At 52.1% G+C, this 26,425-nt stretch overlaps 11 protein-coding genes across 11 annotated transcripts; 6 read left to right on the top strand and 5 right to left on the bottom strand.

Moving 5' to 3' along the window:
• Positions 1–179: 179 nt before the first annotated feature.
• Positions 180–707, top strand: UHO2_02393 (uncharacterized protein; the record flags this gene model as incomplete). The annotated part of the gene is made up of 1 exon (XM_041555181.1): positions 180–707. One exon carries the CDS (start codon positions 180–182, stop codon positions 705–707), a length of 528 nt encoding a protein of 175 aa, XP_041411115.1.
• A 1,109-nt stretch (positions 708–1,816) lies between these two features.
• Positions 1,817–3,166, top strand: UHO2_02394 (putative sterol carrier protein; the record flags this gene model as incomplete). The annotated part of the gene is made up of 1 exon (XM_041555182.1): positions 1,817–3,166. One exon carries the CDS (start codon positions 1,817–1,819, stop codon positions 3,164–3,166), a length of 1,350 nt encoding a protein of 449 aa, XP_041411116.1.
• Positions 3,167–4,422: 1,256 nt separating this feature from the next.
• On the top strand, positions 4,423–5,394 carry UHO2_02395 (uncharacterized protein; the record flags this gene model as incomplete). The annotated part of the gene is made up of 3 exons (XM_041555183.1): positions 4,423–4,795; positions 4,908–5,259; positions 5,340–5,394. The coding sequence occupies 3 exons, from the start codon at positions 4,423–4,425 to the stop codon at positions 5,392–5,394; spliced, it is 780 nt and encodes a 259-aa protein (XP_041411117.1).
• Positions 5,395–7,403: 2,009 nt separating this feature from the next.
• On the top strand, positions 7,404–8,522 carry UHO2_02396 (putative ADH1 - alcohol dehydrogenase I; the record flags this gene model as incomplete). The annotated part of the gene is made up of 1 exon (XM_041555184.1): positions 7,404–8,522. One exon carries the CDS (start codon positions 7,404–7,406, stop codon positions 8,520–8,522), a length of 1,119 nt encoding a protein of 372 aa, XP_041411118.1.
• Positions 8,523–9,492: 970 nt separating this feature from the next.
• UHO2_02397 (uncharacterized protein) lies at positions 9,493–11,112 on the bottom strand (the record flags this gene model as incomplete). Its single annotated transcript, XM_041555185.1, has 1 exon — positions 9,493–11,112. The coding sequence occupies one exon, from the start codon at positions 11,110–11,112 to the stop codon at positions 9,493–9,495; it is 1,620 nt and encodes a 539-aa protein (XP_041411119.1).
• Positions 11,113–12,643: 1,531 nt separating this feature from the next.
• UHO2_02398 (uncharacterized protein) lies at positions 12,644–15,025 on the top strand (the record flags this gene model as incomplete). Its single annotated transcript, XM_041555186.1, has 1 exon — positions 12,644–15,025. One exon carries the CDS (start codon positions 12,644–12,646, stop codon positions 15,023–15,025), a length of 2,382 nt encoding a protein of 793 aa, XP_041411120.1.
• A 2,334-nt stretch (positions 15,026–17,359) lies between these two features.
• Positions 17,360–19,096, bottom strand: UHO2_02399 (uncharacterized protein; the record flags this gene model as incomplete). Its single annotated transcript, XM_041555187.1, has 1 exon — positions 17,360–19,096. The coding sequence occupies one exon, from the start codon at positions 19,094–19,096 to the stop codon at positions 17,360–17,362; it is 1,737 nt and encodes a 578-aa protein (XP_041411121.1).
• A 560-nt stretch (positions 19,097–19,656) lies between these two features.
• On the bottom strand, positions 19,657–20,334 carry UHO2_02400 (uncharacterized protein; the record flags this gene model as incomplete). The annotated part of the gene is made up of 1 exon (XM_041555188.1): positions 19,657–20,334. The coding sequence occupies one exon, from the start codon at positions 20,332–20,334 to the stop codon at positions 19,657–19,659; it is 678 nt and encodes a 225-aa protein (XP_041411122.1).
• A 271-nt stretch (positions 20,335–20,605) lies between these two features.
• Positions 20,606–21,092, top strand: UHO2_02401 (uncharacterized protein; the record flags this gene model as incomplete). The annotated part of the gene is made up of 3 exons (XM_041555189.1): positions 20,606–20,629; positions 20,726–20,899; positions 20,991–21,092. The coding sequence occupies 3 exons, from the start codon at positions 20,606–20,608 to the stop codon at positions 21,090–21,092; spliced, it is 300 nt and encodes a 99-aa protein (XP_041411123.1).
• Positions 21,093–22,315: 1,223 nt separating this feature from the next.
• Positions 22,316–24,176, bottom strand: UHO2_02402 (uncharacterized protein; the record flags this gene model as incomplete). Its single annotated transcript, XM_041555190.1, has 3 exons — positions 22,316–22,794; positions 22,886–23,126; positions 23,244–24,176. The coding sequence occupies 3 exons, from the start codon at positions 24,174–24,176 to the stop codon at positions 22,316–22,318; spliced, it is 1,653 nt and encodes a 550-aa protein (XP_041411124.1).
• A 776-nt stretch (positions 24,177–24,952) lies between these two features.
• Positions 24,953–25,828, bottom strand: UHO2_02403 (uncharacterized protein; the record flags this gene model as incomplete). The annotated part of the gene is made up of 1 exon (XM_041555191.1): positions 24,953–25,828. The coding sequence occupies one exon, from the start codon at positions 25,826–25,828 to the stop codon at positions 24,953–24,955; it is 876 nt and encodes a 291-aa protein (XP_041411125.1).
• Positions 25,829–26,425: the final 597 nt, after the last annotated feature.

A 26,425-nucleotide genomic window follows, 5' to 3' on the forward strand; every position in this document is an offset into this window, starting at 1 on the left:
ACAATCCGTGACAACATGGAATGAAGTCCATCTGACTCGCCGTGAGCCTCATCTCAGGCAGACAGAAAGGTCCATATAAAAACATGCAGCGTTGATGTCGCCCCTCCTTCGAGTCCCTCTTTGGATCTTCGCCTTGGCATCTCCTCTTCGTCAAGTTCTCGATCACTCGCTACCTCAAAATGAAGCTCACACTCAACACCGCCTTCCTCCTCACCCTCGCCTCGCTGCTGGTCATCAGCATCGACAGTGTAGACGCCGACGTCCCACTCCCCGACTACACTGCCCATGACTACCCACTCGCCGCAACGTTTTACTGGTTCTCCTCCGTCGAAGTCGGAGTCTGCTACAGCCCTAAAGCTCGCGTCGGTAGCATCAAAGGAGCACTCCACTGCACCCACCAAGAAAACTACGATATTGAAAACAACACCTGGACGCTACCCCAGACTTGCGTCGCTCTCAAGCCTCTTGGTGAACCTCTTTCCAACGCTGTGCGTGACTCGTGCACAAACGCTAAAGGGAGTTTCAACCTCATCAAGCCTGCTTCTAGCAATGCTGACGGTAGCCAGGCTTACAACGCTATCAGCAACAAAGGTGCTGATGGTGCAGCATCTGACCCTGGCTCGCAGACTGGCAGTGACGATGACGAAGGTGACAAGAAGAAGGATGGTGGCATGCTCGGCGGGTTAGGTAAGATGGTTGGGCTCTGATGTGCGATCGAGAGCTCAAACTCATCGCCCTGGCGATGTTTGACAGCCTTCCCGTGACGTTCTTGCTTTCCTCCTCAACCACCTAACGCCTTCAGCATGAAGCGCGCATTCAGTCTTTGTTAGAGCAACTGTTGATTTTGCATTAAAAGTATTTTAACCTATTCGCGAAGCGCCTTTGAGACCGCTGGTGTGAAAGCGAGCGGCTGCCACACAGTGCAGCGACTGCAGCGATGCCCCTACGACCTCTCGCACTCACGCTTCTGTTGCCACGAGACATGAGGCTACTGGCATCAGTAATGACGCCCCTTTCTCAGAGCAGACTTCGTGCGGCGAACACCCTGTTCTGAACCAAGAGTAGCAAGAGCCAGCTACTCTGTCCAGCAGGTTGAGACTAAGAAACTCACGAGCAGGCGTTCTTCAGCTGCGTGCAAGTCGAGGGATCTCCAGAAGGTGGCCCAAAGCGCAGCCTTGTGCAACACCGAGCGTCACAAGCCTATGACTGTCGAGCGTGGAACTGTCTCTTTGCTTGCTCTCTTCCCCACACTTTTGCTTGGACGGCATTGATCGGCGAGTGCACGACAATCCGGGACAAGAGAATTTGTATTGGAAGGTATTGAAATGGTTCAAAGTGGATGGATCTCACATTCGAAAAAGGCCGGCTATTGGAGCTCGCTTTCTCTTGGCTCGCTCGCACAAACTCCACAGTCTTGCTCTGGATTTCTCCGTGCCCCTGTGTGTGTGCCTTTGAACCTGAGCTCGAGCCGCAGCGGAGATACGCTTATTGCTGTCACTTTGTACTGCTCCTGTGGTGTGGCAGGTAGCGAGCAGAGAGTGAGTGTGAGTGTGAGTGTTGAAGCAAGCGCGTGTTTGATGTTCATCCGGTCTTCAAATGAGCCGACTTTGCCGTGTGTGCTCGTACCATGCTCAATTCCTGGTCTTGTCTTGCTCGCTAACTCGACGATCCTTGCCTGCACCCTTAAGGAGACATTCCTGCCCAGCAACGTCGCTTAAATATCTTCATTCTCCCTCTTGCTTGCTCTTGATCATCACGTTTCCCTCATTCTTCGTCATTCCCGCAACATTCGCCTCTTCCGTACAACATTTTCAAAATGGCTGCTCGTAAAGCTTACATTGTCGGTGTCGGCATGACTGCCTTCACCAAGCCTGGTAACAAGGACTACCCCATCCTCGGTCTCGAAGGTGCCGTCAAGGCCCTCATTGACGCTGGCCTCACTTACGACCATGTCGACTACGCCGCTGCCGGTTACGTCTACGGTGACTCCACCTGCGGTCAGCGTGTTCTCTACCAGCTCGGTATGACTGGTATCCCCATCGTCAACGTCAACAACAACTGCTCCACCGGCTCCAGTGCCTTCAGTCTCGCTGCCAACGCAGTTCTCGCTGGCCAGGCCGAGTGTGCCCTCGCAGTCGGTTTCGAGAAAATGGCTCCTGGTTCGCTCAGCTCGGCCTTCACCGACCGTGCTGCTCCCATGGAGGGCACCATGTCGCAGCTCTTCGAGATCGAGGGTGACAAGGAGTACGAGACTGAGGACTTTGGTCCCTTTGCCGCCCGTATCTTTGGTGCTGCCGGTCTCGAGTACTGTGAGAAGTATGGGGCTACCTGGGACCACATTGCCGAGATCGCTGCCAAGAACCACCGTCACTCGAAGAACAACCCTTACGCCCAGTTCCGTGCCACCCCTACTAAGGAGCAGGTCCTCAAGGCACGAAAGATCACCCGTGAGGTGACCCTTCCCATGTGCTCGCCCACTTCGGATGGTGGTGCCGCCGCCATCGTTGTCTCGGAAGCATTCGTCAAGAAGCACGGTCTCGAGGACCGAGCTATCGAGCTTGCAGGTTTGGGTGTCGCGACTGACTCGATTCGTCTCTATGAGGACCGTTCGCGTATCGAGCTTGCCGGTGCCGACATGTCTCGTCGTGCCGCCAAGATTGCTTACCAGCAGGCCGGCATCGGTCCTAAGGACGTCCAGGTGCTCGAGCTTCACGACTGCTTCGCTCCCAACGAGCTCGTCACCTATCCCGCTCTCGGTCTCTGTGCTGAGGGCGAGGCACACAAGCTTGTCGAGCAGGGTCTCAACACCTACAACGACTCCGGCAAGGGTTGGGTCGTCAACCCATCGGGTGGCCTCGAGTCCAAGGGTCACCCTCTCGGTGCCACTGGCCTTGGTATGATCAAGTACATGGTCGACCAGCTCCGAGGCGACGCCGGTGTGCTCCAGGTCAAGAACGTCCAGCACGCACTTACACACAACATCGGTCTCGGTGGAAGCTGTGTCGTCACTATTCTCCGACGTCCTTCGTTCTTCAAGGCAGGCGCAACCAACTCGGCCAAGCGATTTGGCTACAACGCTGGTGACCAGGTCAAGAGCATCACTGAGGAGGACCTCAACAAGGTCAAGAGCAAGCAGTACTCTGACTACCTTCCCGCCGACCTCTAAGCTGTACGCTTAGACATGCACTGGTTGAGCACGTGTATTGAACCCACCATCATGATCCGTCCTTCCCGAGCTCGCGTTGACTTGCAACCAACGATAATGTCGGATCCGCCGGGAGGACCTTATTGGGAAACCCCACTTGCTAGAAACCTACAAATTTTTCTTCTCATCGTCATTTGCAGTGATTCTTGCGTTCTGCTTGTACATATACTGAATCGCGTGCTTAATTCAAAGCATTTCTCATGCTCTTGTAGCCCGGTAACCATGCTAGTTTCTTTGGCGGGCATGCATCATCGAGGTCGATTTGAAGTTGTTGAGCACTCTGTGACATTGTAACAAGACAATGGCGACACTGGCGACTGGCAAAACTTTGTGCAATTTCTTCCAGTCATGACTTCATCAAGCCAGAGTCGCCCACGTTCTCATTGGTTACGTCTTGTCCGAACACGTTCGGCATTGTCTCCGTTTCCGTTCCCGAAAGAGATGTCTGACGCTGACTCCAGCGCACATTCAAGCCCGGTTGCGCCTACATGCAGGATGGGTGGTCCTCACGAATGCGAACAAGAATGGATTAGATGTCGCTCTGTGGAGCACGTTTCTCTTCCTTTCCTCTCCACCTCATCGCTGTAACCTTCTCACCACCGGAACGGATCACCTGGAACATCAACCGGCATCGATATAGGATTCTGCAATCATCACGAATTGGCTCACTCATCGTTCTTCGCATCGACGGTGACTTCTGACACGGCATCTGAACCTTAACCGTTACATTCTCCTACCGATCGCACACATCGATAACGACTCAGCCGCTGTAAAACAAGCTTCGACGATCTTCCACGACCCTCTTGCTTTCGCACGTATCATCTGCTAATCAAAGCGTGATCAGACCGGTGACTCATTAAACGTCGCAATCGCAGTGTAGGGACAACGATTGGGGACAGTGTTATTTAGAAGGGTCAGCTATCACCACCATCAGTGCCACAAGCCTTCAGTATCGTGATCAGCAACTCTGCTTCATCGCTTGCCACCTTCTACATCAATGCCCCTAGCAACCACGTAGTGACGAAAACCTTTAGAAGTACAGCAACAGTCAGCCCAATTCCACCTCGTCAGCTACCTCATCAGCATAAACAGGATACCACGACACGTTTGCAGACATCGCGGAAAGCTATCTCCATCTCACGTCCTGTTTGTCGCCGCGCTCCAGGGACCAGCTTCTCGGCACTTCATCACACCACGACCTTGACAAAGTGAAAAGGATGCGATCAAGCGTCATCTTGTCGCTGCTCACATTCGCAATTATTGCATCTCTTATACCGCCATGTATCGGTCAAGCAGATGCTACAGCATCTGTTCATCCGCTAAAACAAGTAGCCCAATCTGATGCCTTCGACCATCTCATACGCACGCTCTCACACTCGCTCTCGCCAACGAAGATCAAAGAGGTGATCCAGAAAGCACCAGACATACTCAAACTCCGTTCCAACAACTTCCTCGGTACTGGCTTAAAACGCAAATCGATCGCGGGTGCGTACGGCACAAGTATTGCTGTGGCTGGTGGCGCAGGTGCAATCATATACCAAGGTCTTAATCTTGAGTCGAGGAATCGAGAGCAGGAGAATAAAGATGGCAGTAAGTACCAAAAACTCGAGCCTGTGAGTGCGCTCTTCGTCGACACGTATCGAGAACAGGTGCTAACAACCCTATTTTTTCAAATCATGCGTCAAATATCGCGGATGAACAGAAGATCGACTATATCGAAAAGCGATCTGCGCTGCATTACAAGAAGCAAGAAGAAGGAATGCAGCAGCAAAAACAGCATCATCACCACCAAGCGTGCCCGAAGCTGCTCCTGCTCTTTCGCCTAATACGGCTGAAGCACCTCCACTCGCACCGCCGAGCGCGCGCTGGCAGAACAGATACAAATTTGGTGACAGGACCAAATCCGACCCATCAGTGCCGCCCGAATCAAGACCAAAGGCTGATTGGGACAAGAGAGCTCTCAACGATGCTACGTTGACCGCGATAGAGGATTACAACAAACTCATTGCAGGAACAGAGGCAATCGTGTCTGGTTCACTTGCTCTTGTAGCTGCGTAAGTTCTTCAACTTCACCCTGGGTAACGCAGCTTTTAAAGGTAGCTAACATCGCTCTTTCATATACTTGTCATTACAGAGCTCAAGCACATCATCGTAGTCACAAGCCATCGCCGCTCGAGTTCTACTGCTGAACCCAAAGCTTGGCAAATTCTGTCGTCCAATTCTCTCCGGAAAACGAAACGATCCATCATGTAACACTCCTAGAGCCTCATCAATGACAAATGAAATGTTCAAACATGGTTGGTTCCGCGTCCTGTTAACAATAAGAAGTCCCGAGCTATGGAACATATAGTCCTGTCGAAGGCGGAACAGCGCGTGGCCTGACCCCGGGTCAGTGTCTGGGCCAGTGTGTGGCCTGAATTTAGTCGTCAGTCTCGGTGAACCAAGCCCTCTTGTTCGAGCATCTATTCTTCTGGCTCTTGTCTTCCATTCGCCGGTTCTCGAAAACTCTGAGCCAAGTTCACGATGGCCTACATCCTTTCAAGCCTTCGATCTGAGATGCTGTTCACTTCTGGATTCAACGCATGCGATATAAGAAGTTTTTTTAAAAAAAGAAAAAAAAAAAAAAAAAAAAAAAAAAAAAAAAAAAAAAAACCCCCACAATGAAATTGAGGCACTAAAATTAAGCAAAGAAGCTGCTCACAAGTCGACCGACAAGCATCGAAACGAGCTGCGCAGCTTCCCTGGAGACATTAATTTTCGCCCTCTCGCGAGATCGAAGATCGGAACGGCAGTGTTGATAGGTTGCGGCAGACGAGCTGACAATGGAAGCGAAGTCGCACTAAGGGAGAGGGAGAGGAATGATGATCTAAAAAATGCGGGGAAGCTTTTTTCACTCTCTGCGAAGGTCATGTGCTTATCGGCTTCTGTGCTTGCATTTGTTGCCTTCTGATCAAAGGCTGGTGATCGAAGCTTCCAACTCGATTGGTGGAAGGAAGCGCTAGCGGAGAGGGAAGTACGAATTGAAGCCTCAAAAGTCCCACGACACACCAACAGCCGAGCTTGTCGTATGCAGCAACCACCACGAACCGACTTTGAGCCTAGGCTCATTTGCGGGAAAGAAGCGTGAGGGCCAAAAGCCAAATAAAGCTACTTGCTTCGCTAAGAAGAGCAGGGATGTTACATGCGCAGGCTATATGCACGTTGTAACGGAGCAACCAAGTGGATTGCAAGAAGGAGGATGTAGAGGGAAGCTTGTTTAAGTACTAGCTTCCGTACAAAGCAACGATAGGAATTCGAACTCTCTCGTGCGGTATGTTATTCGCACGAGAAGGAGCCCAGGCGTGACAAGGGAGGATTGCGGGAGGCTGGCGCAAGTGTTGGCCGGAGCTGCAGATCTGAGCGAAGACAGCTGATGTTGCACTTAGAGCAGACTCACGCCGCGAGTTGGCTCTTTGGTTTGTGTGTCGTGTGCCGCCTTTCTGGAAGGGGACCAGAAAGCTCGCACGGACACATGTCCATGACCTCTGGGTGTGTGATATTGCGCTTCCCCGCAATATCAGACTCAGACATTCAAACGTCCATTGTCAGCTTTGATTGTGTCGAAGAGTGCCTTGCGATGTGGAGAAAGTCCGGCAAAGATGAATCCTCCTCGTTGGCGGCAGAGCACCGGCTTCTAAGCGCTTTGACCTTTCTTCTCAGTCCACTCAACGACGGAAGACTGGCGGAAACGCAGATTATGCCAGGGCGTCTGGAAGCTGACGGCTAGCCGTAAAGTGAGAGTCAGCTTAGCAAACCTAGCGTAAAGTGGGAGTCAGCATAGCAACCTAGAGCGTGAGCGCATCTGCGGCACCTTCATCCCGCAAGCTTTGTTAGCTGAACGCCAAAGCAAAGACCGAGGCTGCCGCAATGCCTTCTCATCATCCTGGCTGGTTGCAGCTGCGGCGCACTTGACCCTTCTTGAGCTTGTCTGCGCTGTGCACTGACTGCACCTCTGTCATCTGGCCTTAGCCATGCAACACAACTGACTCAGCGTCCCAGAAAGCATATAAGCACAACCCGGACCGTCTCTTCTCCAACCCATCGTCATCTCACAGCCACCTCTCTATCACTACTCAACAACAGCATCACAAATTACTCTCAAGCTCAACCTCGAACTCCATCGACTTCTTCTCGCCAACAACACAACAACAAACACAAAATGGCTCCCGCTGCTACTTCTTTCCGCTCCCAGTCCGCCCAGGACCCTCGTGAGCAACAGCTCGAGGTGCAAGGCCAAAACCGAGTCGCCATCTTCGACAAGCAAGGTGGACCCGTTTCCATCAAAGATGTCCCCATCCAGCGCGAGCTCAAGCGCGGCGAAGCTCTCGTTCGTGTCATCTACACTGGTGTCTGTCACACCGATCTTCACGCCATGCTTGGTGATTGGCCCCTCGACAACAAGCTCCCCTTGGTTGGTGGGCATGAAGGTGCCGGTGTCGTTGTTGCCCTCGGTGACGGAGCTGACCAGTATGTCAAGGTCGGTGATCGTGTCGGCATCAAGTGGATCGCCACATCTTGCTTGAACTGCTCCTTCTGTAGGACTGGCGCCGAGCCTAACTGTCCTCACGCCTTGTGTTCTGGTTTCAACGTCGACGGTTCGTTCCAAAAATACGCCGTGTCGTACGCTAACCATCTCTCCATCATTCCTGATGCTTTGCCCCTCGACCAGGCCGCACCCATCCTTTGTGCCGGTCTCACGGTTTACAAGGCACTCAAAGAAGCTCAGCTCATCCCCGGTCAATTTGTCGCTATCCCCGGTGCAGGCGGTGGACTCGGTCATCTTGCCATCCAGTACGCCGTAGCCGCTGGCTACCGCGTCATCGCCATCGACACAGGCTCAGACAAGAAACAGCTCTGCGAACAACTCGGTGCTGAAAAATTCATCGATTTCAAAACCTCCAAGAACCTTGTCGACGATATCAAAGCGGCCACTCCGGATGGATTCGGTCCTCAAGCTGCTGTTGTCGCCGCTTCGGGCGGTCTGGCGTACCAACAGGCGCTGGATTATATTCGTCCTCGCGGTGTGCTCGTTGCTGTCGGTCTGCCGGGTAACACGGATATTAAAGCTAATGTGTTCTTTACCGTTTTCAGGTCGGTTAGGGTGGTAGGTTCGTACGTGGGCAACAGACAGGATACTCAGGAGGCATTGGATATCGCGGCGGCTGGAAAGGTCAGGACTCACTTTAAGAAACTGGGTCTGTCGCAGCTGCCAGAGGTCTACGATGATATGCAGAATGGGAAGATTGCTGGTCGTATTGTGTTGGATATTGATCAGTAGGCGGGGGAATGCTTTCGGTTCTGCTGTGTTCTCGTCCTTTGTTCTGTCTTGGCTTGGAATGAAAAGTTCTTGTTCGTCAATTTGCTCGCGCGTGAATGGTATAATATACATGAAACACTTGATTGTTATACACACTGAAGCGGAGAGTTAGTCCAAGTAACACCTTCATTGGGGTGCCACTACCATTACTCCCTTCCTCCAAATCATATTCCCTGACTTCCCTCGCCTTCCCGACCATGAATCCTAACGCTGTCAGCACCGCACAAGCTCCATACTCGAGAATGCATTGGACCACCAACTTGATCCAAACGTTCTTCGGCACAAGCAGTCCACCGCTAAAAGTGGGATACGCTGCATATCCGCTCCTGATAGCCATTAGTGGTAGAGCGACTAGAAGAACCACTTCCATTACTTTTGGGTCCGTCTGCCTTTGCACTCCTTCCAAGAAGACTACCGCCAGAAGGAAGATTGTGAGAAGGAGGGCAATGTAAACCACGGCTGCGACCTTCGTCTGCACCGGTAGGGAAGGGTTGAACATCTCGGCTTGACAGTTGGTGCACTTTGTACGGAAGTATCGCGTTATAACGCAGATCAAAGCTGCGAGGTTGACCAGGTTGAGCAACTTCATCATTATCCCCAGCTTCTTCTTCTCTTCGTCGTCAGCGAGGAGAAATGTTCTGACGCGGGAGAGGAAGGCGAGTGCTGCAGTAACGAGGAACTAAAGTCGGATCGATTTAAGAATGTAGCGCCAAACGGTGGAGGTGATCGATGGGTAGGTGTTGAGATACTCGTACACCAATAGAACGTTCCCAAAGAGATGACAAAAGAGAGAAGTGGAGGAGAGAGATGAACCCGGATGTACGAGATCGACCATGTTTGACCACGTTAACTAGGTTGAGGGCCCCGAGGATGATGTAGAGCGGAACGAAGACCAGATTGATGATTGAGCCTTATGTATTGATGCAAGGCATCAAACCTTCTCGCTCTCCCTCGGACCCTTCTGGTCCGCATCCCTTTTCTCATTCCGCAAGTACATCAACCAGTTCGTCAACGCTAACGCGACACCAGCACCTGCAAAACCCATGCCCATGTAGAAAGCCCCTCTGTAACCCTTCAACGTGTTCCTACCGCCATCATTGACATGCGTTTCCACCACTCCCGCAAACCCTAACCCTAATGCAACCGAGTAATTGACCACCGTATTGACGATACTACTGGCCGCTCCCTGTTGATGCGTCGGCAAGAAATCACTGAGAATAATGCTTGCGGCTGGAAAGGACATGTCCATGCCGAAAGGCATGATTGCACTACTGATGTAAGGTAGAGCTTCGGTGCGGACGGGAGCGTTTCCGGCGATAGAGATGCCGATGCAAAACGCGAGGAGCGAGAGGAGCATAACGAAAGGCGGCGAGGTTCGACCCAGGATTTGGGCCGAGGAGAAGGCTGCGATGATGCCTGCTACTCCGGCGGGCACAAAGGTGAGGAGGGTGAAGATGGGGGTGTACTTGCGGATGTTTTGCTCAAACAAGTTGAGGTAGAAGACCCATATACCGAAACTAGCCCACCCAAATGCGAGGGAGAGGAGGATGAGGCAGCCGGAAAGGTGGAATACGCTCGTAGGAAGGAGAGGGTAAAGTGCCTTGCCTTGGCCCCATATGAAGATCGCGATGAAGATGACGCCGACGATGAGCAGCACGTAGACGTAGACGGTCTCCCAGCCGACAACAAGTGCTTGGTTGAAGGCAAAGTTGAAGAGGACCAGGCCAACAACGCCTGTGATCGTCCCGAACAGGTCGAGCCGCTTCCAAAGTGCATCCTTCTTGCCTCCTACTGAAGCGGCTTCATTAGTCGCTGCAACTTCCCCTTGCTGCTCCTTGTTGTCAAGCTTCCACAAAGCGCTAACAGCTTTCATCTCCTCTTCACTGGGCAGCACCCAAAGACACAACCCAGCTAGAAGCGCCGCAGCAATGGCCATGACGTAGAATCCCCACCACCAGCCCATTCTCCTATTCATACTCATCAAGGTCGAGAACAATGCTCCTACCAAGAATCCATTCGGCGCTGTAGCTGCGAAGAAGCTGAAGCTGAGGTGTTTCGCATAGGTCCCTGGTGCGAAGACCCTTCCCAAGATTGCCAATGAGTTGGGCAGCAACACCGCACAACCGATACCCTGCATCGCTCTGCAGACATCAAAGAAGATGTACGATCCCGTGTAGTGTGACAGGCCAGCAAGGAGCGAAAAAAGAGTTAGAATGAGATAGCCAAGCACGACGATAGGTTTGTGACCCACAACATCGCCCACTCGACCAGCGGGAAGGACAAAAGTGCCGACAGTAAGTGAGAAGGAAGCAGCGAACCAAGATTGTTGCGCGTCCGAGGAGAGGACATTGAAGGTGCGAGCAATGTCACGGATCGGGACGACGGTCTGTCCGAGCGCAGATTGGGTGAGGAGCATGGCGCAGCATAGCGCTGCTACGCCCACGAGTTGCCGGATCGTGCCGAGTGTGCCGGCATTGTATAAGCGCTTCGAAGATTGAGGGTTGGAGGGGTGAGGTTCAACCTCGGTGACTGAGGTGGATGAGGAAGACATGGCATCGATATGGAAAAAAGGGGTGAAGAGCTATGTCGAATGCATCCTTGAGGTTTTATATACTACCGCTCCCACGAGCTCGGTGTGATGGTGGCAGAGGAGAGAAGGATAAGGTGGAGATAGGCATGAGAAAAGAGCAGCTAAGCAGTTCCGGATTCGCCGAATGTATGGGAAAGGGTCTTCCAATGATGATACAGATATGCTCATGTCACATTTGGAATTTTCCCGCTTAATCTCCGATGTCTTGTTTGCTTGTTTCCGAAGATGCTTCGATCCCTTTCGCTGTCTTGCACACTTGTTTTGCACTGGAACAGCTTCTAGAACAAGGATTCGGATCAACCGAATGTCGATCTTTCCTTTAGCCTTCTTATACCAGCATAAGACTCGACCGTGATCTTTGATGCCATTCAGAGCAGCAGAAGAAGCTGACAGTAACGGGTAGTCAGTAAGTCCGGATATACGGTAGATGCAATCGCCGAACGCATCTGCCAACCATCTGTGGTCATGCAAGCAACATAGAGCTAGAGTGATAATACTCGGGACGTCGGATCGTCGGCAATGGTACAGTCAATTTCTCTGCCTCGATTTGTTTCATATAGGTAGCCTAACAGCGCCTTACGTCGCCTTCCGCCCGGCTTTCAACTTCAATTTTCGATCGACTCGATTGCGTGAACCCTTGACGCCCGCGATTTCTCGGACTGGCCGTCTGGTGAGTCAGCTAGGCTTGCTGTCACACAGAGCGTGTGTGAGGGAGAAAGGGCGCAGACTTTATTCCCACGATCGCGAGGTGTTTTGGCAGCATCGGCAGCAGCAGCAGCAGCAGCTGTAGCTGTGGAATTGGCATTTGTGTGTGGAAATTCCTGTCACCGGCCCGCTTTGAAAGCGAAAAGAAAGCGGTCTAGGCCGATGACGGTCTCCCAGCTTGGAGCTCTCACACCCACCCTTTTTTCGGGACCTTTCCGCATGATGCAGCAGCAGCAGCCATTCATCCCACATCTTCTCCCCGCGATCTACTTTTCCCTGTTGTTACGCTTCGGTTAATTTCTTGAAGCACACGCCCAAGCTCTCTTTCGCGCCCTTTGCTACCGGTCACGGTTGCAGTTGCAGTTGCAGTTGCGGTTACGGTTACGGTTACGGTTACGGTTACAGTAGCAGCGTGCGGTTCTGATTCTCCACTCAATCGCCCTTGCTGCTCTTCTCAAGACTTCCCATCTCCTTTCTCATCTACTCTTCCCTCTGTCACCACCAACTCGAAGCATCAGACGCAGACGAGCATATCTCAATTCGTCGGACTCTGCCAAGCAACATTGCAGCTCTCCCACGCCATTTAAAATCGTGACTCATTGCATCGGCACTTCCGAGGAAAACCTAGAATGCTGCCATCATTCTCATCATAAGCAACGACACAACGATTCGGAATCAAAATCAGAACCCATGACCCTCACTTTCTAGGCGTATCACCACATTCGGACATCCCGATTATCACCCTCTCTGGCTTGGCGGCAGACTTTGCCAGTACGGATGCTACACAATGAGGTCCTCTTCATATCGATACAGCGGAGCAGCGCGAGAGCTATTCGCTTCGGCGGCTCATCCGAAGGCGCCTGTCGCTGGGTCATCACGTCCACTTCACTCGTCGACTGCCATCGCAGGTTCCAAAACATCCGCGACCAGCATCGCAAACAAGAGAAACGCACTGGCGCAGATTCGAGATTCGACTGCGTACGTTGCGCGCTATCGCACTCTCGGCGCATCGGCACATCCTTTGCTCTCGTCATCATCCACCAAAGCCAGCAGCTCAACGCCACCGGAAGCATCATCATCCTCTACCGCCCCAACAAGCAGTCACGCTGGTATCAGCACCACACTCAACAAGCAATCAAGCAGCACCATCCTCGACACCTCTGGACCAGCCGCCCTCTCAGCATCCTCTTCTGTACGCTCCAAATCCACCAACGCATCTGAACAGCTTGATGACACATGGGCTTTTGGTGGTGGAGCCAAGAGTCAGGGCGGTCCTGTCACATCCAGCTCAGATGTGGGGCCAAGCACATCCAAAGCAAAGGGATCAACTGCCCCCATCGTCATGGGCAACGCAGGCAAAGGTGCTATTCCCAACTATGGCAAACGAAGAATGAACACTATCCACGTCAAAGGTCCAGCTGTCTCATCCAAGCCAGCGGCAACAACTGCAGGAGCAGGAGCACCAACAGACCAAGTGCTCGCCCATCGCTACCAGCACCGCTACTCTCCCTCGACACGCAGCGAGCAGCCGCTACCTCAGCACACTTATTTTTCATCCCCTTCGTCCAGCTTCAATGCATCTTCCTTTGTCGCTCCTGGCACACAACCTCCTCTCGCAGGCACCACAACAGCAGGTGTCGGTCAAGGTCATCCCGGAATTGGTATAGTCCGTAAGAAGTCAGCACTGATCTTCCCCGGTCAAGGCTCGCAGTACGTCGCTATGTCCAAAGACCTCTACAAGGCTTTCCGTTCAGCACGCTCAATCTGGCATCGGGCGGAAGAGGCTCTCATCGCAACACCTGGCATTCACTCGCATCACTTCATTCAAGGCGAGCGTGCAGAAAGTGCAGAGCAGCGTGGGCTCTTCGAAGCTGAGCTCGCAAAGACGCGGCATCTCGACCCCAAGCACGGATTACTTGCCAGCGGTACAGCCGTTGCAAGGAGTCGTAGAGGCTGGTTGCGAGATCTAGTCTTCTCAGGTGACCAGCTCGAGCTGACTCGGGCTGAGAACGCACAGCCTGCTATCCTGACCTGCACGCTAGCATTCCTGCAGGTATTGCGGAAAGAGTTCCACCTTGATCTGGTGCAGGATCATGTGCAATGGGCATCAGGGCATGGCTCAGGCGTATATGCTGCGCTCGTAGGTTCCGGTGCGATGGACTTGCACGACGCTGTGCGACTCTTGCGTCACCGTGGGCTGGTAGCATCGCACTACACCGCCAATCATCCTCTTCTCTTCCCACCAGGCTGCAAGAAGCCTGAGAGCATTTACGAGACCTGGGCGTTCGCCAATGCAGGTAGCGGCAAAGGAGCCGACCTGCTCTGCGACGAAGACGCCGCTTTCTCTAGCAGCAACCCTGGCCAAACCAAAGCACAGCCCGGCTGGAAACGCACCCAAATGTCCGGCGTCGTCGTTAGGCCAGGCAAGCTCAACTCGGTCATCAAAGAAGTCGAATCGGTAGCAGAAGACATTCGCAATGGCAAAATCCCCTCCGTCGCACGCGATGAAGTTGTCGAGGTGGCAAACATCAACAGTCAGCTTCAGATCGTTCTTTCGGGTACCCGAGTCGGTGTTTCGTACTGTTGCGACAGGCTGAGGTCCAAAAACCTTGGTGCTCGTGCAGTGAATCTTCCTGTTAGTGGCGCGTACCACACCAGTCTGATGTTGGAGGCGTCCCACTTTTTGCGTCCTGCGGTGAAGTATATGCCGCTGTCGGATCCGGAAGGGTTTTCGCTGGTTTCGTCGAAAGATGGTCGGGTGGTGCCGAATGTGGCAGCGATAAGGGAGGACTTGGCAGGGGCATTTGCGAAGCCGGTACATTGGTTGAACTCGATCGATACACTCTTGGCGCAGGGTGTGGAGAGGTTCATCTGTTTAGGACCCGGAAGAGCTTGTGCGCATCTGTTGAGTAAAGAGCTGGCGTATAGGGATAAGCAGAAGGAGATGAGAGGAGATAAGAGTGAGTCCGGGTATGAGGTGTGGTCGTTGGCTACGGTGGAGGATGTTGAGCAGCTGGCGGAGGCACTGGAGTGTGTCGCTGACGATACCCCGCATCGTAGCGAAGTCAAAGTGACGCTTGCTCGCCAATGGGATGAAGTGCAATCGTCACGCGGCGTAGCCTTTCGTTTAGAGCAAAGACCGCAGATCAATAGAAAGCAATGGCATTGATCCCGCACATTCTTCAGTCTTGGTCTGCTGACTGTTCAGACCGAGGGTGCACCCAGAAGAGACGATTCGTGATGGTACAAGCGCCAAGGACGTAAGCTGAAAACACTTATAGCTCTGTGCTGGAGAGTACAGTGGATTTTAGCAAGCTTACTCGTGACGACTCGCCTTCAGCGCAACTTTTCCGACTGCATGCGAGCAGTGGAAGCCTTTGGATGTGCGAACACCGGACTCTGATAGAAGGCAATAACGTCAATGCCGCACATTATAAGCTCAGGCTTTGTGGTGGGCCAGGCTGGTGGTGTTACAGCTCGCGCGTAAACCGTCCCATAAATCATCGCATTACTCAATGAACAGTGTTGAGGGTCCATGCTTGCCTTATACCGTTGGAAAGCTCTGCTTTCACTCTTTCTGATCGTACCAAACATAAAGCTGTGTATGCAATTCTATGTACAGTGAATAAAAGTCGAGAATTATTTTAAAGTGGGGCGATTTCTGGAGCGCTATATTGATGTGCTCTAGTACTTTGTGTTACCCCCCCTTTGCCCTAATGGCCGCCTCTACACGCCTTGACATGCTTTCTATAAGTGTCTTGCATGTCTCTGGCGCAATCACACACCATTCTGCCTCACAGTGCTTGAGCAATTCGCTCTGGGACTTTGCAATTGTGGTCTTTGCAAGTTGCGGCTTGATCAGCCGCCAACCCGCCCTTCATCAGCACTTTTGGGGCTGTGGCGATGGCGTTCCGTATTCCTACTTCATCTTGCGTTGACGTACCCATCAATCCCCAGATAACTTTGCCGGAGGGACTTGTTTGTTCCTGCTTGAGTTGTCGTCCCACACACGCTTCTTTTGATCCGTCTACAACAGATCAATGACCAGCGACCAATCAGCTCTTCCAACTGTCTACATAACTGAACTCTCTTGCCCGCTTGACATTTTTTCCCCACCTCCATACATACTCGGTATCGCTGTTAGCCAACATGTGTGGGTTCAAATCTCTCACCTGCCTCCTCTTCGTTGCGCTCCTCAGCGTGACCGTCCAAGCCGAAGCCCTGATCGGACATCATCCAACCCTCCACCGCCACATGAAACGGAACGAGCTCCAAGATTGCACCAAAGATATGGCCAGTCAAGCATTCAAAGTTGGAGCTTTTCGCTCCAACACCACCGCCGCCATCTGCTACAAGGCAGGCCACGACTACAAGATTGAAGACACAAGTGTGACTCATTTCAGACCCGGGTTTGATCGCAGTTGCTACGTGAGAGGATGGTTTGGGAATCTCTATACATATGAGTAAGTCCTGCCTTGCTCCCCCAACATCAGTCTCGTTTAGTTTTGAAAGCAGACAAAAGAGACTGACATTTCTGTGCTTATGGTTCTCGGCAATTTTACATGCTTCTACCTCCTGGGCAAAAACAAGTTTACAGCAAATGGTGATGGAGGAGACGAGAATATCGCCTTTGAACAGGTTGCTGACAAATGCAACTGGGATTCAGACAAAAAGGAACTTTCTTGCACCGACTGATCCTCACATACATTCACACTCAAGCACAAGTCGAGAGTGGTAAGGTTACAGGCCAATCATGTTAATGTATTGAGAGAAAACAGGTTGTGTGAAGAAACTGTTTAGAGCTTGGCCTTCTGGCTCTTAAGAACGTTGTCGATCTTGGTAGTGAGCATAATGTTACCCTTAACCTTGAGCTTGCCGGACATGAAAGCCTTCTGACTGTTGACCTAACCGTCGGCGAGGTCGTTGAAGGTGTCGTCAGAGAGGTTGATGGTGACATCGGCCTTGCCCTTTGTCTTGCCTTCGTAGGCCTCAGCGTTCTGTTGAGATTGTAGAGATGGGTTAGAGGAGAGTTAGTCAGCGAGATGAACAACAGACGAGGTGGGAGCGGGAGAGCTGCTCTTTGCACGACCATTGCGGTAGTCGTCGGCGATGCGGTGTTGAAGCGAGGCGCGCAGAGTCATATTTGGTGAGCTTGCCTGGTCTAACGACGACGCCGGACATTTGGGTGCGTTTCTAGCCGGGCTGTGCTTTGGTTTGGCCAGGGTTGCTAGCGACCTGCTCTACGATGAAGACGCCGCTTCCTCTAGCATTTTCCCTCCGCAGCCTGCTTTCGATTCGGATCGACTCACTGCAGACTGAATCATCGACCTTTGAGCAGGTCGAGAGATGTCATTCATTCATTCATTCACTCGATGGCTATTGGATTGCATTTTTGTAATACTACTCATGACTCGCCCGCACTTTTTGCAACGATTTCGTTCCATTGCAATCTTCACGGTTGCAGAATAATGTCTGTGAGTACAACAGAATAGCGGCAAGGAGCTTAAGCCTTGCTAACAAGCCTTCGCACGCGCAACGGCATCCCCGCACCAGCCGCACCCTCACTCGTCTCCACCCTCGGACGCACAATCAACGCTTGATGCTGCTTAATCGTTACCCCTGGTTCCGGAGATAACTCGAATCTCGCCAATACAGCAATGATCAGAATCTTCATCTCCGTCAATGCAAACTTGGATCCAATGCAAGACTTTGGTCCGCCAATAAAGGAGTATGTTCCGTAGGGCGGGATTTTGGCGTTTGAGTGTGATTCGGGGAGGTCACCGAAACGGTCTGGGTTGAACTCATCTGCGTCTGGGCCGAAGAGACGTTTGTCGTAGTTGACAGTTTTGATTCCGACAGTGACGCGGGTGTCCTTCTTGATGACGAGTTGGGATGTAGTGGTTCCGTTGGTGAGTTTGATGGGGGTCATGAGGGGTAGGACTGTATCTTGGGTTGCTTCACGGTCGTTTCCTGGAACAGGTGGGCATAGGCGAAGAGTTTCGGCAAGGATCCAATCGAGGTATTTCACTTGATCGCACCAGACATCGTCGTATTCCAAATCTGCCGCTCTGATCTCTTCCAGTGCTATACCCTTTCGTTCCTTCATCGTTTCGTCCAACACCTTCCTCAGTTTCTCCTGCACCTTCGGATGCTGCGAGAGGAAATGCAAAGCCCAAGAAGTGGTAACAGAAGACGTCTCATATCCCGCAAACATGAACGTCTGAATCTGCCCACTAATTTCCTTATCCGTCATCCTCTCCGCCGCCCCTGCATCCAGATTACCCTTCATCAGCAACGAAAGAAGATCCTTTTTATCCCCCAAATCTTCCCCTTCCTTTTGCACCTTGGTCTTCGCTTCACGTACAATCTGCATCGAAATCCTATCCATCACCTTATTCACCTTCGCAATCCTCCTATTCGCCTCGGACAACGGCCAAGTACAAGCTTTGGGGTAAATCATCGCACTCAGCCCCAAATGAATCGCTCTACCCAATCCAAAATCAATCGCTGCTTGATTCACAGCATTAAATGCAGAACTCAACTCGGATCCATCGCGACCCTTCTCCAATGCCCTACAAGAATATCCAAACCCTGCCATTCCGATAATGTCTAACATCGTACAGTCTAGATACTCGGCCAAATCTACTGTATCTTTCCCGCTCGCTGCTATCTTTTCGCACATGAGATCCGCATACTTGCTAAAGATTGATGTCAAGCCTTTCAAATGCGCAGGTGTGAACGCCGGAGCCATCAATTTCCGCTGCCGTCTATGCGCATCTCCGTAGCGAGTAACAATGCCGTTACCGACGATAAACTCTATGATGGAGGATCGGAGCAGGTCGGATTGGAATTTGTCAATGTCGCCAAGGATAGCGTTGAGAGCGAAGGGATCGGAAATGAAGATGGATTCTCCGCCAAAGGGTTCTGGGAAAACAAAGACGGAGGTATCGAGGGTTCGGGCGTAGTGTTTGACTACTTCGCCTGGTCCGCTAACCTTCACAGGGGTAGAGTGGGGTGGGGTGTAGGTGAGGCCTTGCGCTTCGACAGCTCGTTGTCCGAGGATGTATGATGCTCGTTGAGGGCGTGGAAGTTGGCGGTAGGGTGAGGGAAAGAGGATTGGTTTCATGGCAAGTTTGTAGGTTATGAAGATGACCAGGAAGGTGAATGCGGAGGCCAGGGGTCGGTGCAAGACCACCACAAGAAGCCCCTCTAGGGAGAGAGATGTCGTAGACACCGACATCTTCGTTTCAAGGACGGAAGGGAGTGAAGGTGACGGGACAGAGATCAAGATGAAGGGTGCAAAGGGAGGATGAAAAGTGACGGGAGCGAGAAAGATGTGCTCGCATAATCGCAGCCGTGACATTCGGTGTTGCACGCATCCTACTCCACACAAGTAGGAACACACAGGTGCTTCTGTTGTGCCTATGCTTCTTCGGCGGAAATAGATTCACTGGTTATCCTCGCTCTGCAAATCCCGCGGAAAACCGGCAACGCTTGACTTTTTGTTTGCCATTGTTCCTGATCGTCTTGTCACGCCGCGTAAACCTTAACCCCATACACAACACATCGCATGAGATCCCCAATGTGAAGCTTTGTTATTCCCAGATTGGCTTTTTGATTCGGTGAGCAGAACGCACTTTATCAAGATCATCATGGACAGGCTTATTCACTGACAAGAGATACTGTTGCATTGATGTCGAAGTGGCTGCAATCTATGCTTGTGTGGGTATATTGACATTACATCGACTCTACAGTAATATCATCATGTTCTAAGCCTCATACGAGAGGAGAATGATGGGATTAGACCTTGATCGCTCGCACAACATGCAAGAATTCACCCCCCGCTCTCCTCTTCAACACAACCTCCGCCTCCAACCCTTGTTCCCCTAATCTCCTCACCAACCCTTCCGGATCATTCTGTTTTATCGCTACCAAATAAAACCTCCCCCCTTTCGACAACACCTCCTTTATCACACCTCCCCTTATCAGCTCATCGACCAACTTCGTCCCTGTCGCACCGCCCGCCCAAGCGCCCTCAATCCCTGCTTTTCCCTGCGCCATCGCCTCTTCCTCCTCCTCTGTTGGGACATATGGCGGGTTGAACAACAGTACATCTACTTTCCCATCCAGCCGGGGCTGTAGGCCGGAGAGGAGGGATGTACGGATGGCTTCAATGGATACCCCATTAGCGCGGCCTGTAGCGAGGGTTGCGGTGTTAGCGTGTGGGTTCAGGTCGATTCCGATGTAATAGGCTGATGTGGGGCCGATGATTTGAGAGAGGAAAGAAAGGGCGATGCCACTTCCTGAACCTATTTCGATGCAAAGGGGGGATGGAGAAGCCAAGGTGGTGAAGGGGGAGGAGAAAAGGGAGGCATCGGCTTCAAGAGCATCGAGAAGGATGAAAGAGTCTTCTGCCGGTTCGTAGATGTTTCGGAAGTCTTTTTTTGTAAGGTGAGTCAGTGATGGTGTTGGTATCATCGCGATTGAGCTCTAAAGTGCGGAGCAGCGTCTATGGTCTCCTTTGCGCTGCTGTGAGAGTGATGCAGTGTGCAGGGAGTGTGTGAAACGGATCGATACAAAGTGAGAAGAAGCTTAAGAAGAACAAGAGACCGACGCAAGTTAGCCAGGGGAAAAAATCCCGGCTTTCGGAATTCAACTCCAACGCACACGCCCTTTCTCGACACTTCACCCCTCACCTTGACTTCTTCCCACTCTTCCCTCTCCTCCGCACCACACAGCACACATCACGATGACAGCGAAACCACAAGCAGAGGTACGTCTCGCTCTTGCTTTCCTTTTCTTCACCAAGACTCTTCATGTTGGGCGCATCTGACCTTACTTCCAATCTTGGCTTTTGTCGGGTTCACAGGTCATCCAAGATTGGGCAGACTTCGATTCAGCAGGATACAGCTTCGAACGCGGTCGTATGGAGAAGACGGTTCAGTCGCTTTGCTTTGGTGACAATGCCGCAACAGTTCCTGCGAGCATCGCTGCTGGTCCTTCGCAAGGTCAAAAGTTGAAGAAGGAGGATGTTGAGTTTATTGTAAGTGTCCCATCCCTTGACTTCAGTCCTACTCGAGTTAGACGGGGCAGGCTGACGAAGCTATCTTCTTTCCTTTGCAACGATGTTGCAGGTCTCCGAACTGCTAGTCTCACGGCAAGTTGCAGAATCGACACTAGCCAAGCACAAGGGAGATATGGAGAAGGCCCTTGGCGAACTCGTTTCTGGGCCATAGATCTGCACTCTTAGCAATCAATAGAGTATTCTTCTTCTCAGCATCTCCCTTCCACTGACTCGCTGCAACCACACATCTGCATTGCAGAAATGACAGAAAGATCCCAGTTCCATCCTCTCCCCATCCCCAACCATTCATCCTTTCCGACTAGCATCACCATTCATCGCCTCATAAACCCGAATCACCTCACTATCATCCTTAGACTTCAACCCGCTTCCCACTCCTGCTACAAACATTTGCTGTGCTGCCGCCGTCAATGGCGTAGCAGCCCCCACTTCTCTCGCTGCATCCGCCACGACCCCTAAATCTTTAACAAAGATCTGCGTCATCTAATTGACTTTTGGCTCTTCCTCCGACATTCTAGGTCCTCTATCTCTCAACATCCAGCTACTTGCTGCAGAGCCAGAGACAATTTCGAGTGCTATCGCTTTATCAATTCCCATTTTTGAAGCGAGAGCTAACGCTTCGGCTGCGGCAGCGACATGTACTCGGCATAGAATTTGATTTACAGCTTTCATCCTGTTGCCCTTGCCTGCTTCTTCGCCCATGTGGAAAAGTTTATCTCCCATGGCGCGGAGGAGGGAGTGCAGTGCTGGAATAAGGGGGGTTAGGGCAACCGATCATGATGGTTAACGTGCCTTTGGTTGTAGGCCGATGGACCCAAATTTGGCCTTGGTTTGCTGCCATGATGCCGACTTTCACTTTGCGACTGGTTTTCACGAGGATGGTGTGAAGATGGTTCTTTCCTCTGCCCTTAGCCTCTTATAACATGTATTTAGTCCCGCTCCTGGTCCGGAATGTACACACACATTAATAACATGTGTTTGTCTCCACATCAAAGGGTCGTGGTCCGAGCTCCAGAACTTTGGACCGAACTCCGCCCCACACAGAGATTAGACTAGGTAAGCTCAGAAGCCGAGGAATTCTCCGATCCTCCCATTCCACACACACACCGTAACGCCGGTCTGACCGGTAAAGCATTCACAAGTGTTCACAACGATTGACAAAGGGTAAGAAAGAGAAACGAGCGTGGGCGATGAAATGCAGAAATGCAAAGAAGGAGCGTGGTGTGGATGTGGGGATGTCGCCAGCGAGAGATGGGAAATAACCGGCGAATTTGGAACAGCGAGTGTGTCAGTATAAGCAGGTTTGTTGATAGGAGGACTGTTCGGGTTATTTTTTCTGAGGATTGCTATTGGGAGTAGGGTTGTTCGTACCTGCGCCTACAGCAGCGCTGGGTGGCGGAGCATTGTGGGGATCAGATACAGCGGGGGTTTGAGCGGGCGGGGTATGGGGCTGGCCAGCAGGAGGGGGTGAAGGAGGAGCATTAGCATCTTTGGCACTGTCAGGAGTAGCAGCTTCGTTTGCAGGTGGTGCAGAGGGAGGAGCGTCGACAGCTTGAGGTTCAGGAGTCCATTGGCTGACGAAGCCTGATGAGCCATATGAGCAGCGCGTGCGATGTGGGCGTCGTGAGCTGCACGACCGCCGGGTGACGGCAGAGCATCATTGTGAGGATCGCTTCCACCGCTAGGACCGTTGCTACCCGGTGTACCTGAGACACCTTTGTCGCCGTTGTTGCCCGTAGCTGAACCCTTTGGAAGAGTCTGAACAGCGCTGTTGTCGGCAGAAGGTGACGAACCAACACCAATGTCACCACTGCCACCACTGCCACCACTAAATGGAGCCTGGAGCGGAGCCACTCCTGTCATTTTTGTCACCCTTGGCATCTCCGCCATTGTTTGATATCTGTGAGGTATGGAGATCCTTCTGGCTATCTTTGTCACCGACGGTACCTGTGCCACCGTTACCACTTTGTGTCTTCTGATTCCCCCCGTCAGCCTTTGAGCCTCCCTCTAAACCGCCAGCATCCTTTCTAGCATCACCCTTCGAACCCGTCGGATGCTCTCCATTAGGCACTCTAACCTCCTCAATAACCCACACCTTCCCCCCCTCCATCATCTTTGGCTGCGTTTTCAATGTCGCACCACCCGTACACAACCCCAATGCCGCAAAGTCCGGCTCCGGCTTACTAAACTTTATCACAATATTACTATACACCTGTTCCGACAATGGCCAAGTACATCCCTTACACTCCTGTGTAATAACAAAACTATTCATAATTTGATCTCCCGCACTTCTCAAATAGCTAACCATTTTCCCATCGATCCAGCTCTCCTGCGTCCTGAACCCATTCTGCGTCCTATACACCACCGTCATAGTTGTATCGACCGGGTAGAAAACAGGCATGTTACTCCCCATACACATGTGATCCTCGGGGCTGTATCTGAAGTTGGAGTATTCTGCAGCATAAATGCATAATCCTTGGCGAGGGTTTGCTGCACATCCATCTCCATAGAACACGACAGTTTGGATGAGATCCGAACGAACTTTGGGGTTGTAGTTGGAGATTCCAGCCCAAAAAAACATGGCGTTAGGAATGTTGTCCCTGCCAGCGATGGGTTTGTGTTGAACGGTGTAGTTGTTAATAATTTCGCGCTCTTGTTCTTCGAGGTTTGCGAGTCGTTCGGAGAATGCGGGGAGGGCACAACCGGCACTGTTGAGGGAGGAACCGAAGGAACCATAGCGCGCGCGGAAGGTTAGGACGTCGATTAGGCGGGTGTGGTAGGATGCGTCCAGGACTGGTTTGCCTCCTTCTTGGTGAGGAGGGGTTGGAGGGGAGGAAGGGGGTGTATCGCGACGCTGAATGCTCTTAGCAGGGTTCGTGGTGGTGGCTGCATCGTGAACGTCGGTGAACCAAGTTGAGGGTGGGGCCTGGCCGGTACGGAAATCAAATGAGACTTGTTCGATGTTGCTGGTTGTGGGATCCCAGCGACAGCCTGCGCCGAAGACGCTTTCGCTTGGGTCGGGTTTTCGAGCTGTATGTTCACCTGCACTGCCTGAAGGAGGTGTGTGTGAAGTATCGGGTGAGTTGGGTGCTGGTTGAGGTTGCGAACCTGGAGAGGGGTTCTTATCTGGAGCCGGCTGAGGTTGGGCTGGTGGTCGGGGCCAATTTGGAACAGGGTCCGCTGCTAGAGTGACTGACAGCAGCGCTAAGCAACATGGTAGAACATTTCGCCAAATCATCGTGCTGACCTTCTGTGAGAGAAAAGGAGGGCAGCGAAGATAAGGATAAAGAAAGGAATATGATTCGAGTCAACAACGAACGACAGGTCAAATCAATTGAAACAATGAGTGGATCGACAGGAGCCGCACGAGCTTCGAGGGAACGGCCCAACAAGTACCCAGTCAGATCTTCCCTGTAGCCCATGCTCGTTAACAGACACGAGCTCGACTTTTGCTCCTCGTCATCGCTCTTCCACTCAACTCCTCAGGTGGTGGGACTGACTTCATTTATAGTTCCGATCAAAGTGGTTGTCACAACTCTCTGCAGTGCACGGACGGGCAACGTGGGTTGGAAGCCACCACGAAATGCATCCCTCTTTATCTCCCACCTCGATGTTGACTTCATTCGGTAGCGCCGCCAAGCGCCACCTAGGTGGGTCTTTGTCACAACCTGTCTTTGCACAAACGAAGTAGGGATCGGGTTGTGTTTGTGACAATGCGGACGGGGATCCCGACGACTCGTATTGAGCGGGCGATTCGCGGCTCGCTACAACCAACGATGTGTATGAATCGCAAATTCCAAAAGGTGACAAAGTTGTTACAAATGAGGTGACTTGAGCTAGTGTATCCTTTACATTTCATGAGCGATGATGAGACGAACGACTATTGCATCGTCATACATCGACTGTATACATTGAGCATGAGGTCACACCAAGAACCAGTCTCGACGCGAGCTCTGCTGTGCAATCTTGACTTTTCGAACCAGCGAAAAGCAACGATCTCTGCTAACCCTTGAATTAGTTGTAGTTGAGAGGGTATCCGTTCTTGAGGGCAACATTGTGACCAGTGAAGCAGCCCTTGACACCATTCATCCATCCCGCAGCGTTGGGGTCGACGTAGCTTCCAGTAGGAACTCCCTTCAACTTGGTGAACAAGTTCATGTTGACGTCAACGGAAGTCCACTCGTTAGCGTCACCGAAGTAGGCTTTGAAGCTTCCAGCAGGACCTTGGATGACCACCTCACGACCACACCAGTCGGCGATCATCTTGCGCCACAGAGGTTCGTGGGAATAATAGGTGACAGATCCACTGAAACCGTAGGCTTTAGACAACTGGGCGAGAGGAAGAGCAATGATGGGAGAAGTCTTGTCAAATTCGACGCCGCACCACGTAGTGGTGGCTTCACCTTTCCAGTTAGGCTGGAAAGCGGTGGCGGTGAGGTCGAAGCAGCTACCCCAGGGAGAGTTCGGTGGTGCAGCACCGGCGTACAAGGATGGTGCGCCCGACATCGCGCCGGAGGACGAAGAAGCGGTGGTAGTGGAGGGGCGCGAAGACGATGAAGTCGAGGAAGGGGTGGTAGCAGTAACCGCACGTGTGCTCGTGCTTGCAGCTTCCGACGAAGCTGTAGAGGCAGCTTTGGCGGCAGATGATGCAGGCTTGGTGCTAGACGAGGTTCCAGCCTTGTGAGGGTTCCGCCAGTAAGTGCCGGAGGAGGGTCGCTTGACGGCGTGGTTCTTGCAAACCTTTCCTCGGCGCTGAGGTGCGTGGACAATGCCGACGAGATTGTGATTTGCGTGCCTATTGCTCAGCGACCTAGCTTCGGTCTCTTGGATGTTGAAGCTAAGCGTGCTGAGCACGGCGAGCGATGCGACGATGAAAAAGGTGGTACGCATGGTGAGATCTAGAGAAGAGAAAAGCCCAGCTTTCGTTGTTAGGTGGAGAGATAAAGAAGAGAAGGTCCTGACCTCGAGACAAAGAAGATGAAGAGAGAGAGAAGGGAATATAAGGGAAAGTGGAACCAGCCACGGGAAGGGATAACGTCAAACGCGAACGAAGGGGTTTCCTTGAGGTTGATGCTGGGGAGAGAAGGAAGGACACATTGAAGGAGAGACACAGGAACAGATACACAACCACAGTCGAGGCGGAAAATTGGCGTTCCCATAGGGAAGGTCTGCTCGAAGCTTCTGCAGGCACTTGTTACGAACCCAATCAGGCAGGTAGAATAGAAGGGGAATGTATCACCGTCAAAGAAACCCCATTTGCGAAAGGATAACGAGTGGCCAGCGAAGAGAGAGATTGCATTCGAGATGGCGTTTGCCGAGGTGTTGGTCCACGCTTCCCTTTGGACGAGACAAGTCTCTGGCTTCCTCTAGACTGCGAGTCGGGACCCTCGAATTTACAAAAAGAAGTTCAAGTCCGAGGCACAGTCGCCTCGTGTCAAAAGTCAACTTTTTTCCGCAGCTTCTGCACGCGTCTGCCTTTTTCCTTTT

This window comes from Ustilago hordei (assembly GCF_900519145.1).
Source record: "Ustilago hordei strain Uho2 genome assembly, contig: UHO2_contig_04, whole genome shotgun sequence".
NCBI classification, from domain to species: domain Eukaryota; kingdom Fungi; phylum Basidiomycota; class Ustilaginomycetes; order Ustilaginales; family Ustilaginaceae; genus Ustilago; species Ustilago hordei.